The sequence below is a fragment of the Melanerpes formicivorus genome, unplaced genomic scaffold, assembly GCF_026170545.1.
Source record: "Melanerpes formicivorus ecotype bairdi unplaced genomic scaffold, bMelFor1.0.p_v2 SCAF_5, whole genome shotgun sequence".
In the NCBI taxonomy this organism is placed as follows: Eukaryota; Metazoa; Chordata; class Aves; order Piciformes; family Picidae; genus Melanerpes; species Melanerpes formicivorus.
In genome coordinates, this window is record NW_027142357.1 from 23,770,715 (window position 1) to 23,783,567 (window position 12,853).

Consider the following 12,853-nt stretch of genomic DNA (forward strand, 5'->3'; position numbering starts at 1 on the left):
GATCTGTCTCCAGACATGTACAGATCAATCCAAATACTTTTAATCTATGAAAGTACATATATCCATTTTGTCAGAAAACTGTTACTACTGAACTACTGAACATGGATTGAAGCAATGGCAGATAGCCAGAGACAACAACACAGAATAAGCTGTATGAGTGCAACTGTTTGTTGATGTCCACATCTGTTTATGAAAACTTGTCTACCTGCTCCCAGTACAGGTACATGTACAAACTGCCCTTTTGCAATATAGGAGTTCAGTATCCAGAACCAGTACCCAATTCTCATTTAGGAATTCCACTAGTGATAAAAGTAGGAGCATATTTATTTCTGTAGGAATTTTGTCCATACACACATTGAAAGATAACATGCCAAATGTGTGACTATAACCAAGGAAGACAGGCTTCTTTTGCTTTAAGCTGTGCTTTTGTTGTCCCTTCATTAATGCAACAGTCAGACAAATGACCTGGACAGTATTAGTGACTGATCTTGACCTTACAGCTCAGGGAAAATGAATTATATAGAAAAAGCATTCATGCTGGAAATACAAATGTCAAAGCCCTGCAAACAATCTACCTCTGAAGCACTAACAAGCTTAAGTAGAAAGATACAATTTGAAGTACACTTTGCAAATATCATTACTGGCACTAGGAAGAGCACCACATCTGTTCCTGTAAGTACCACAGTTCCTGTTCTAGGTCCCCAGGGAAACAAAACACCTGATAATTAGAATAGAATAGAATAGAATAAACCAGGTTGGAAGAGACCTTCAAGATCATCACGTCCAACCTATCACCCAACACCACCTAATCAACTAACCCATGTAACCAAGCACCCTGTCAAGTCTCCTCCTGAACACCTCCAGTGTCGGCGACTCCACCACCTCCCCGGGCAGTCCATTCCAATGGGCAATCACTCTCTCCGTGTAAAACTTCCTCCTGACCTCCAGCCTGAACTTCCCCTGGCACAGCCTCAGACTGTGTCCTCTTGTTCTGGTGCTGGCTGCCTGGGAGAAGAGACCAACCTCTGCCTGTTTACAACCCCCCTTCAGGTAGTTGTAGAGAGCAATAAGGTCACCCCTGAGTCTCCTCCTCTCCAGGCTAAGCAGCCCCAGCTCCCTCAGCCTCTCCTCATAGGGCTTGTGTTCCAAGCCCCTCACTAACTTCGTTGCCCTTCTCTGGACTCATTCCAGCAAGTCAACATCCTTCCTAAACTGAGGGGCCGAGAACTGGACACAGTACTCGAGGTGTGGCCTAACCAGTGCTGTGTACAGGGGCAGAATGACCTCCCTGCTCCTGCTGGCCACACTGTTCTTGATGCAGGCCAGGATGCCATTGGCCCTCTTGGCTGCCTGGGCACACTGCAGGCTCATGTTCATCCTACCATCAACCAGCACCCCCAGGTCCCTCTCTGCCTGGCTGCTCTCCAGCCACTCTGACCCCAGCCTGTAGCACTGCATGGGGTTGTTGTGGCCAATGTGCAGAACCCGGCACTTGGATGCGTTAAATCTCATGCCGTTGGACTCCGCCCATCTGTCCAGCCTGTCGAGGTCTCTCTGCAGAGCCTCTCTACCCTCTAGCAGATCAACTCCTGTCCCCAGCTTGGTGTCATCAGCAAATTTACTGATGATAGACTCAATGCCCTCATCCAGATCATCAATAAAGATGTTAAAGAGGATGGGGCCCAGCACTGATCCCTGGGGGACTCCACTACACACTGGCCGCCAGCTGGATGTGACACCATTCACCACCACTCTCTGGGTTCGACCATCCAGATCTAGAGACACTGAGGCAAAATTCTGGTGTTCTGGATATTCTTTCAGGAAGCATTTATCACCATGATGTTCTCATACTTTCAGCAAGATATGTACTAGCAAAGTATTTGCACAATGGTTGCATCAAAATATGTAAACACAAGCATTTGCTGGGCCAAGAAATTTCAGCTGAAAATTTTAGCACACAGTGAAATCAGTATTTCTGACATTTGAATGCTGACAGACTAAAATTAAGAAATGGCAAAATACTTACCATTTCAAGATTTAATCAGAAAAAACAAAAAAAAAAAAAAGAATGGATTTTCAGATTTAGCCAAGCTTCAGATCTTCATATGATTTGCAGTTTTAGAAGTGTTGCTGATATGGTGCTACTGAAACCTAAACCCTGTCAAAACCACTCTTTGCTAGAATATTCAGTAACTAGCTATTTACCTTTTTAGAACATAAACCTAATGCAATGTCTCTCAAAGAGCAAATTACATAATACATATTAATTACCTAATGATATGATTTTACTTAAGATATGCAATTAGCACCTGATTATCATAGAATCATAGAATGCACTGGGTTGAACAAGACATCTAGAGGCTATATAGTCCAATACCACAGCAGTAAACAGGGACATCCCCAAATAGATTGGATTGATCAGAGCCCCATCAAGCCTGACCTTGAATGTCTCCAGAGATAAGGCCTCCACCACCTCCCTGGGAAACCCAGTGTTCTCTTACAGTGGGATGCATTTTGTCCCCCTGGTCCCCATCTTGTGGTCCTTTAACTTGGGTGCTGTGAGAAGAAAGGCTGCCAGCAAAGACCAAGGCAAAAATGTTTTTGAAAACCTCAGCCTTCTCCTTCTCTGTCATTAGTCGCTTGCCATGCCTGCTTACTGGAGCAGGGGGCATACATTTATTGATTTTTTTTCCTTTCCTTTCTGGTTGACATACCTGTAGAAGCCCTTCTTCACATCCCTTGCCAGGTTCATGTCCAGCCACACTCTGGCCCTCCTGACCTCATCTCTGCACAACCAGGCAGCATCACTATGCTCCTCCCAAAATATGTGTCCCTGATGGAACTGCACAGCTTGCCTATCAGTTTGACCTGAAGGTCACCACTCAGCCGTGCTGGTCTCTTCCCTTTCTTGCCCAGTTTGTCACACCTACAGATTGAGAGCTCTTGTGCTCTCTGGAAAGCATCCTTAAAGATCTGCCAGATCTTTTCTGCTCCCTTGTACCTGAGGACTGTTTCCCAGGGGGTCCTACTGACTAACTCCCTGAAGAGATGGAAGTTTGCTTTCCTAAAATTCAAGGTCCTGACTATGCTTCTTGTCTGACTCATATCCTTAGGACTGTGAACTCCACCAGTGTGTGACCACTGCAGCCCAGGCTGCCTTCAGTTTTGACATCCCTGTTGGCTTCACCTGTATTGGTGACCATCAGATCCAGTATCGCATCCCCTTGGATAGGGGTGTCTATTTTCTCTCTTAAGTTATCATTGAGGCACTCCAGGAGTCTCCTACAGCTCACTGCATTACTTTTCCAGCAGATGTTGGGGTGGTTGAAATCCCCCAGCAGGAAGAAATCCTGTAAGCATGATGCCTCCTTTAGCTGAGTAAGAAAGCTTCATCAGTAGGTTCCCCTTGATCAGGCAGCCTGCAGTAGACACCAACAACAAGGTCCCCCTTGCTGCCTTGGTCTCTGATTCCTACCTATAAGCTTTTGACTTGCTGATGACAATTCTTTGTGGACATCTCTTCACACCTTATCCATTTCTTAACATAGAGGGCAACACCTCCTCCACTCCTTCCTGTCCTGTCCATTCTCAACAGCTTGTAGCTGTCAATAGCCACACTCCAGTCACAGGATTCATCCCACCAAGTTCAGTAGTGGCCACAATGCTGTAGCTTTCCAGCAGTACAGTAGCTTCCAACTCCTCCTGTTTGTTGCCCAAGCTGTGTGGGCTAGTGTAGAGGCACTTCAGCTGGGCTGTCAGCTGTGAAAGTTTAAAGAAACACCCCTTAACTCCCTTAAGGTGTTTCACTGATGTTTCCCTGCTGGCTCCTACTGCCTCTGGAGCCCCTGGCTCATCTCTATTAGACTTGGTTGTATTGCAGTGTTCCTGGCTTCAGGGCAACAGGTTGAAGGCCCTTACTAGCACCTTGTCCCTCTAACCCTGGTGTGTCATTCCACAGCTTGTTACGGACAAGCCTGATATTGTTATTCCACTCCCCCTTCACATCTAGTTTTAAGCCCTGACAACCAGGCCTACAATCTCCTGAGCAAAGACCCTTTGAGAAAGGTGTCTGCCATTAGATGTCAGTAAGCTAGCACCATGTAGGCCATCCCATTGTCATAAAAAAACACAGTCATGGCAGTGACACCAGCCATGGAGCCATATATTAATAGACTGGACCCTTCTGTTCCTTCCCACAACTGGAAGAAAAAAGGAAAAAATAACCTGTGCCCCAGATTCCTTCACCAACTGTTCAAAGGCCCTGAAGCCTCTTTCGATTGCTCTTGAACTATGAGACAGAGCTTCCTCTCCACCTACATGGAATATCAATAATGGGTAATAGTCTGAGGACTGTACGAACTTAGAAAGTTTCCTAGTGATGTCCTTAACCTGGGCTCCAGGAAGCCAGAATACTTCCCTATGAGAGTCTACCCAGATCATTTGATAATTATTATGTCATTACAAAAAAAAGGTGTTTTCCACAAAACCAATACAATGTACACAGGAGAAGAATAAGACAGTGGCATTTCTGAGTTGTACCTACTCATCCATTGCTAAACAAATGGACATACCATTAACAGTTACTGAATATTAAAATTTACACTCTCTGATTTTTTGTTCTGTCAGTTCATATTCCTGCATGCAGTGATCATATATTTAAAGACAACACTCTGGTCTTAGAGTGTGTGGTGGACATGATATCCATCTGAGAAAGCCAGCCACATTAGGAAGTATTCTACACTGAGTAATTGTTTTGTTAGAAAATTACAAAGCAGTGCAATTTTATTTCAAAGAAAAGTTTACTCAGGTCAGCCTTTTTAAGTTTTCTGAACAATTTAAATGGGTGGAAAGATTAGGGGGGGGTGCCACATTCATGTTCTGATTTCTATTGATAAAATCCTAGGACCAGATTTTTGAGAGAACATTTTCACTTGTATTTCACAGGAGAACTTGACACATACACGATGGTGGAGAAAAATAGCAATTAAATACAGTTTTTAAATTATATACTCCTTCAAATTTTGAGATGAGGCTTTAAGTTCCATGTAGTCACATGTGGAACATCACAGTAATTCTGATTGCCTTAACACTTGAGTCTACTCATGTAATGAGCTTAAAGATGTCATTCTCCAGAAACTTCTCCATTTTCAAAATGCCACCTTACCATTGCCAGTAAAATGACTCAGCAGCAAGTGAGTGTAGGCTCACTTAAAAAAAAATTTAGTATCATGGAGAAAGGAAGGCAGGGAGTCCCTATTCTTCCATCAAGAAGATACAGATACAACAGTTTCATTTTGTCCAAGATATAATCAAGTGATTGAAGACTATGGAAGACTAAGTGCAAGATTTAAAAAAAGAGGTTGTGTGTCAAAGTCCAAAATCATCATTGCCAACCCGATCCACTGGCAGCCACTTACCCATGGAGGCACCAAGCCCCTAAATGTCACCTGGAAAACATCCTACCTTATATCCACCCTTGCATGTGCTCAGAGCTGCCTACGTCATACATGCTACATTGTATGACATTTTACATCTTTCTGTGAGAGACCACCTCATGCAGACACAGTCATGTCTGCTTTTTGATGAACTGCTGAGGGAAGCAATAGCAGGGAGTTCTTGTGTATCACATGACGTTCACAAGAAATCATCAATTTGGTCATCATGCATCAGAGAATGAAAAGTTCAGAGTCAGAGAAGAAAAAAAAGCAAAAAACCCCACAAAACCAAAACCAACCCATATGAAGTAATCAAGGGTAGTCAATTAGAAAGCTCAGGTTCATGCTTACTGCATGGGGATTGGGTGACCATTAAAGGTCCCTTCCAACCCAATGCGTTTGATGATTCTATGAAGATACCACTCTTTAGACCCAACGCAGATAACTTTTCCAATGTAGGATGTTGAAATAGATCTCAGATGTAGGAATTTCTGTTGAGCTAGTTCCCAAAGCTCTCTGTATGACAACAAAAAGAATCTTCCACATCCCACCACAATAAGCTAGCAACTAAAATCAAAAACTTTCAGTCTTATGGAAGGGATATGTGCAACCGAAATTCAGTTTCATACAATAATTATTACTTGGGGTGGGTGGGGGATGTTGCACAACTCAGTATAAGTACAGAAGTAACAAGAATAATTTTGTGACCCACTAAACAAACTGAAATGCAACTCTTCCAGAGAATATCTGAATTATTAGGCCATTACCTTCAGACAGTTCTCACAGTTTCTCACTTTATTCTACACAGTGATGCTAGGTGGTTTCTGCAGTGCTTGTTATGAACTTATTATGCAGGCCCCAGTCTGTGACACTGCAGAATGTTTTTGTTCAGCTCAAGATGTGTCTAGGCAACTACACAACAATTCTAACACAGTGCAGAAACCTTTATAAGCATTAACGTAGAAAGACTTATCTGAAGCCATACATGCATATTTACAGGACTTTATTGTAGATCATTGAAATGAGTGAACTCCTTTCACCGTCACCTGTACCTGAGCACTGCTGTGAGAAAATTGTAATATTTATCTTTTTAAAATAAATGATGAGATTCTACCCCATTGTTCAGCCTCTCTGCATCCCTGCTCAAATCAGTTAATTTACACATTGAAATTGTATTTCAGTACTTGCAGAAGAAACATAAAATGTAATGCATGAAAAAATAAAATAATCTCTTACCTTCTAGATCTTCCTTTTCAAAATGTGTTTTGAGAATGGAACGAGTTCCACCTCTATCCACAACAGCCTCTTCATCGTTTCTCTGCAAAACAGGATAAAGAAGACAAGTAAGTTGCTTCTCATTTGGAAACCACTAGAAAGATTGTATAGTACTATGAAACAAATTCTTTTAGCATGCATTTATTTATTTTTCCTACTCAGGAAGAAAAAAGTTTTTTATGAGTCTAATTTTCGTGATTAAAATATATTCCTTTTGCACCTGTTTTTATTGAAGTATGATTAAAGCTAAATTTTTCATCAAGTTCTCTTGTTAAAACCTGCAAGATGATGAATAAACATTGGTTACTAGGCACTAATTAAAACATGAGGACATGAGAGGACAGGAGGACAATGAAGGACAGAAGAGAAGACAAGTCTGGTTCAGGCAGTTTTTTATTGTACTCCTGAAGAAAAGGATTGCACATGTAATTTTCATCTTTAGGCTAGGATCCTGAGCTACATGCAGAATTCCCAAATTATTGGCACTAACAGTCTATACTTTGGCAAAGCTAGAGAATGACACTCAGTGACAATATGATAAGAAAGAAAACTCTAATACCATGAAAACAATCGTTGTCACTTACTGCTAAATTGCAAAGCTTTTGCTTTTCTTTACAAACACCAAGTTGTAATTACAATAAAGGCAGACAGCCCACACTAATATCAGAAAACAGAAAGCCTGTTCTTCCTCAGGATGTGTATTTCATGTTTAATTTTACACTGTAATCATGCATTTATTTTAACTGCAATCTCTACTGCACTTCATACCATAGAATGGTTTAGGTTGAAAGGGACCTTACATGCCATGTATTTCCAACTGCTCTGTCATGGGCAGAGACACCTTCCACTAGAGCAGGTTGCTCAATGTCCCATCCAACCTGAACACTCCAGGGATGGAACGGTCTCTCTGGGTAATTTGTTCCAGTGCCTCACAACCCTCACACAGTGAAGAATTTCTTCTTAATATCTACTCTAAATCTACCCTCTTTTAGTTTAAAACCATGACTCCTCACCCTAACAGTACACTCCCCAATAAAGAGTACTTCCCCAGCTTTCCTGTAGGCCTCCTTTAAGTACTGGAAGGCTGTTACAAGGATGTTCTATGTGATGAAACAAGCTATTATGCTCAGGCTAAAAAAGCTACAGAAATTAGTTATTTTGGCCACTTCTGACATTAGCTATGCTAAGGAACTCTGAAGTAAGGGGATTTGAATACCATCGGTAAATGTTAAATATATATCTGTATATAGAATGAAATAGAATATAGCAAGAAACAAAACTGCATAAGCAACTCTCCTTAAAAAAGTATATGCTCCAGGGGAAAAGATTCACATTGGGAGCTGGATGTCATGCATTCTGGATGTAAGTATTTGTTTCAGGCTCCTCTCTTTCAAAAAAATAGCTGTTGTGCTGTAGCTGTCTTCTGTAGAAAATTCCTATCAACGCGTCAGCACCAAGCATCTGGGCTGTTAGAGACTTGAGAGCATTACAAAGTCTTTATTAGAACTTTCCTGCAGAGAATAGCATGCAACTAAAATCTGACAATGGGAAAAGGCCTTCTATTGAAACTTGTTTTAATAATTTAGAATTAGCTGGTAATCTATTAAGATATACTAGGGCAGTACAATGTCACACAATCCATTTGATCATCTTAGGTAAAATGAGTCCACTATTTTAAGCAATTAGGCATAACTGAGTGTGTTTGTCAGGCTAGCATGATGCCATGCCTCTGGGTTAATGATTAGGCATGATGCCAAAGGCCAGGTACTACAAACCACATCAGAAGTAATGCATAAGACAGCCTTCAGTACTTTATTGATTCTGAAAAGGCCTTAGGGAAGCAATAATAAGGGAAATTTACAATGGGGAAATATTAAATTGTTGGACAGTTTAAAACATTTACAAATCATCTAAGTAAACTAAATACAAATTAATTCATTAATATTTATTGAAATATGCTCATACACTTTGACTTATCCATTCCCATGTGTTCGGTTTTCAGCTTCTGGCAATCTTGTTCTTCTTTCCTGCCTCCATTTCCTGTAATGTCACAGCAAGTCTCAGCCTTCCCTCATTCTCAGAAGTGGCTTTATTCCATTAATATTGCAAGGAAAAACAGCTTAATTGGGAGTACTGTGATGTTGCCAATTCACTTGTCAAACTCTGAGCAAAGTCCAATTAAACAGGCTTACACTCTACACTTTCAATTCCCAGGGAGCAGTACAAAAACTACCTTGCATTTACCAGTACAGAAGTCACGCTGCATTTAGTCTAGAAGTACTGTGATTCCTGTACTGCCTCCTTGGAGAAGGGAAGGAAGGGCTCACTACCACTTTAGTGCAATTATGTTTTCAATTCATTGCAGGTAGATACTATTGCAATACAAGTAAAAAGAGGGGCAGATCCACCCCACTTTCCCATGATGCATAAAGACTAGAAACAATTTCTAGTAATGCTGTGCTTTTCATGTCAGGAAAAACTATGAAATTATTCTTTTTAAGTGCTGCAATAAACAAGAGTTTGAAACTGTAGATATAAGCAAGACTAATTATAAGAGAATCATGGAAGACATAATTCATGCTCTGCATTATTTTTAATGTATTTTTAATGTACCAAGCCACAAACAACCTCCACACTTAACGTCCCCAAAGCCATGAATGCACTGCAGTTTCAGCAGGGCTAGAAGGTGGCATGAAAATCTAAATGTTTTTTTTTAACAGGCATGCCATTTTTATGTTAGAATTCTACCACTTCTTTTCAACCCATTTGAAAATGATGAAGGTCAGAAATTTTACACAGAGCACAAAACTGCCAGGACTGAGGTATTCAAACCATAATGACATACTGCAGCAGTCTGTAAACAAATGTGTGGACACACTGACCAGGTAAGAGTCCTTGGAACTGTCCATAACTGCAATGAGTTGCTTGCTGAGTCGGCTGAACAGTGTGGTCTACTGCTTAAAGCATGGGAGAGGGATCCAGGAAGTCCCCGAGCGCTAATCTTGGATCTGCCACTGACTTGCTGTGTGGCCTTGGAAAAGTCACTTAATCTCTGTGCCTCAGCTTCCCCATCTGTAAAATAGGGATAATAATACTTACTTATCTACCTTCCTCACCATGCTGCTCTATGCTGTAAGTAATATTCACACAGCATTTCAGAACTGTAAAGCACTACAGAAGGGCTAAATCATTTGATTTAGAATGTGCACAGTTTACTCACGTAAAGAGATGATGATGGAAAACAACAGATTGATAAAAATCAACATCTAGGCATAAAATGGGTCTTTTTTGAGCACCAAACCACCATATATTAATGTAATAATTTTACAGTGCACAGCTTTGACAACTTAATTGTACAAAGGTTAGGAAAATGCAATTGTACAAAGTTTACATGAAAATAAATATACTGGACTTGCTTTCTGTTGGCTTAATTTGAGAGCAATGCTATGCAAGCCAATGGAATAATATTTCTGTGAAGCTGTGATCAGAGCACAATAAACTTGTCATATATTTATAAATCACCTAACATTTCTCTTTTTCATTATATTTATTAATATTTTGTGGGTTTATATATTTATCAGACAATGATAAACCTAAAATGTAGGCACAACACTATTTCCCTAAAGTAATAAAGTATCTCCAAACACACAGCAGAAGAATTAATGTATCTGGGATAAAAAAGTCAGAAAAAGCTGAGGCTTTCACATGGAAACCACAAGCTCCTTAGAGACCAGGGCTCAGCAACTCTGCTCAGTCCATGATTCCACCTCTCACATTTTTCTAACGAATGCTGATATGACCTTCACCATAAAGCAGCATCTGCTGCACATATTTCACAGGGAAAACTTATTTTAGTGAAGGAGTCTAATAAAAGCAGTTGATACTACTTTCGTTCTTCATATTAGAAGTCTCAACGCAGCGGTGAGTATAGAAAAGCAGACCATATAGTCATCCTCTGCATCCTTTACAGAGCAACTGCACATTATAACATTGAAAGGTATCTGAACAACATTAAAAAGAAATAAACCACCTCCAAGACTTTTGGCTTCTCTTTTTGGTATGTTGTCTTGAAGGAAAAATGTTACTAGGAGTACTGATTTTCAACTCTTAGATCAACACTATCTTATCAGAGCATAAACTTAGACTGCAGCCTTTCCCAGGAATTCTAAGTATATTACTTAGAAGGAATAAAAGTGCTCAAGACTAAGAAACAAAAAACAGATGTCTAAAGTGCCCTGTCCACTGATGCATTGATAAAGCTCACTACCACAGTTGTTTCAAAGCTAGACAAATGATCTCCTTAGAATCTTCTCAAATCGACCATCTTTACCTATGACACAGCCCTAACCCACAATTCATAATGCAAAGAAGCTGATCCTTAAACCTGTCACCTCCCACAACTGTGCAGTGCCTTTCCACACCTCAGAATAATGTAATTAATACGGAAAATACACATTTATAGAAGGTGAGAAATACCATTTTATAACAAATATTTTCAGGTGGGTTTAGTTATAGCTCCTATAATCTGCCTATACTTTGTGGTTGATGATTGAGTGGAAAGAAGAAAGTAAATCCTTTCAAAGATAGATCCACAAAAAGGCATTTGACACACACAGAATCACAGAATGGTTTGGGTTGGAAGAAGTCTTAAAGATCATCTAGTTACAGCCCCTCCTGCCATGGGCAGGGGTATGTTCCACTAGACCAGGCTGCTTAAGACTCCATTCAACCTTGAACACTTCCAGGGTGAGGGCATACACAACCTTCATGGGCAGACTGTTCAAGTATCTGATAACCCTCACAGTGAAGAACTGCTTCCTTACACACAATCTAAATCCAGACTCTGCAACATAAAACCACTGCCCATCATCCTATCACTACATGCATTGCATTTGGCCTTAGTGAATTTCACAAGGTTTGCATAGGCCCACCTTTCAAACCTGTCAAGATCACTCTGCATGGCATCTCTTCTAGCATGCTGACTGCACCACACAGCTTGGGTGTCATCACTGAACTTGCTGAGGGTGCACTCAATCCCACTGTCCATGTCACCAACAAAGATGTTAAATAATATTGGTTCCCATATCAACCCCTGAGGAATGCTACTAATCACTCATCATAAAGTCATTGAACTCTGAGTGCAGCCATTTAACTAATTGTTACCCACTGAGTAGCCCATCTGCCAATTCCATGTCTCTTCAATTAGAGACAAAGATATGGTGCAGGACAATATCAAATGCCTTTACATTTTTTAATACACATGTATTAATGTAGACACATACACTTGTAGAACTTCAGTATATTTTTGGGTGATGAAATTAGGACATATTCCTGATATTCTGGATGACAACATGGTAAATTATCTATACATTTAAAGTATTTATTAAACAAAGGAAAACCAATACATAATCTTAAAAAACACTGTTGCATATATCATAAAAGCTACCTGGATACTGCAGAAAATTTTACTGAAGATCATCTGGGCTGGTCACTACAGCAAATTAAATAATGTAAACCAATAAATATATATTAGAAAATACAAAACTGTTAGGAGAATAGGAAGTTATTAAATAGTTGCAATTAATGCAGCTTGCTGTCCTCAGCAAATACGCCGCTCCACTGGTATGACAGTTGGAGCTAATATATTTTGAACAGACAATCAAGATGGCTAACACTAGAATTTTCTTTGTACATGGAAAATGATACATTATCTCTTTACTTCATCCTTCTATCTCATTTTTTCCATACCTGGCTACATGTATTTTCTTTCTCTGATAGTTTGTCAAGGTTTTCAATAAACTGGATTATTGCTCTTCTTTGAAATACAACATTAAAAAACATCTACAAAGAGTACTAATATTCCAGAACATTTTTCAGGATTTTTAAACATCCAGGTAAAATCCTTTCCCTTTATAAGTAAATTCTAAATACACCCACAGCACAAATTGCAACATAACCAAAGCAAATCCCTTTTCGCACCTTCCTTTCCTTAAAATTCATAGCAGAGCAGAAGCCATTTTGCTTTCTTCTGCACTAGAAACTATGCATATGACACACCTGCTGACTCATAACAAAAAAAATCATAGTATTAATTACTTCTTCATATAAGCCAGTTATTGATGATCAGACAACCTACGTAATTC

General features: G+C 40.0%; 1 protein-coding gene across 6 annotated transcripts in view; it reads right to left on the bottom strand.

Moving 5' to 3' along the window:
- SLC4A10 (solute carrier family 4 member 10) overlaps positions 1-12,853 on the bottom strand; it is a 167,587-nt gene that overhangs the window by 92,692 nt on the left and 62,042 nt on the right. For 4 of the 6 annotated variants that reach the window (XM_068138761.1, XM_068138764.1, XM_068138759.1 and 1 more), the window contains exon 2: positions 6,672-6,753. In XM_068138761.1, coding sequence (XP_067994862.1) covers positions 6,672-6,753 — 82 coding nt within the window. Of the gene's footprint in view, positions 1-6,671; positions 6,754-9,592; positions 9,783-12,853 lie in introns of all 6 variants that reach the window. The other 2 variants (XM_068138763.1, XM_068138762.1) reach the window with 1 other exon arrangement.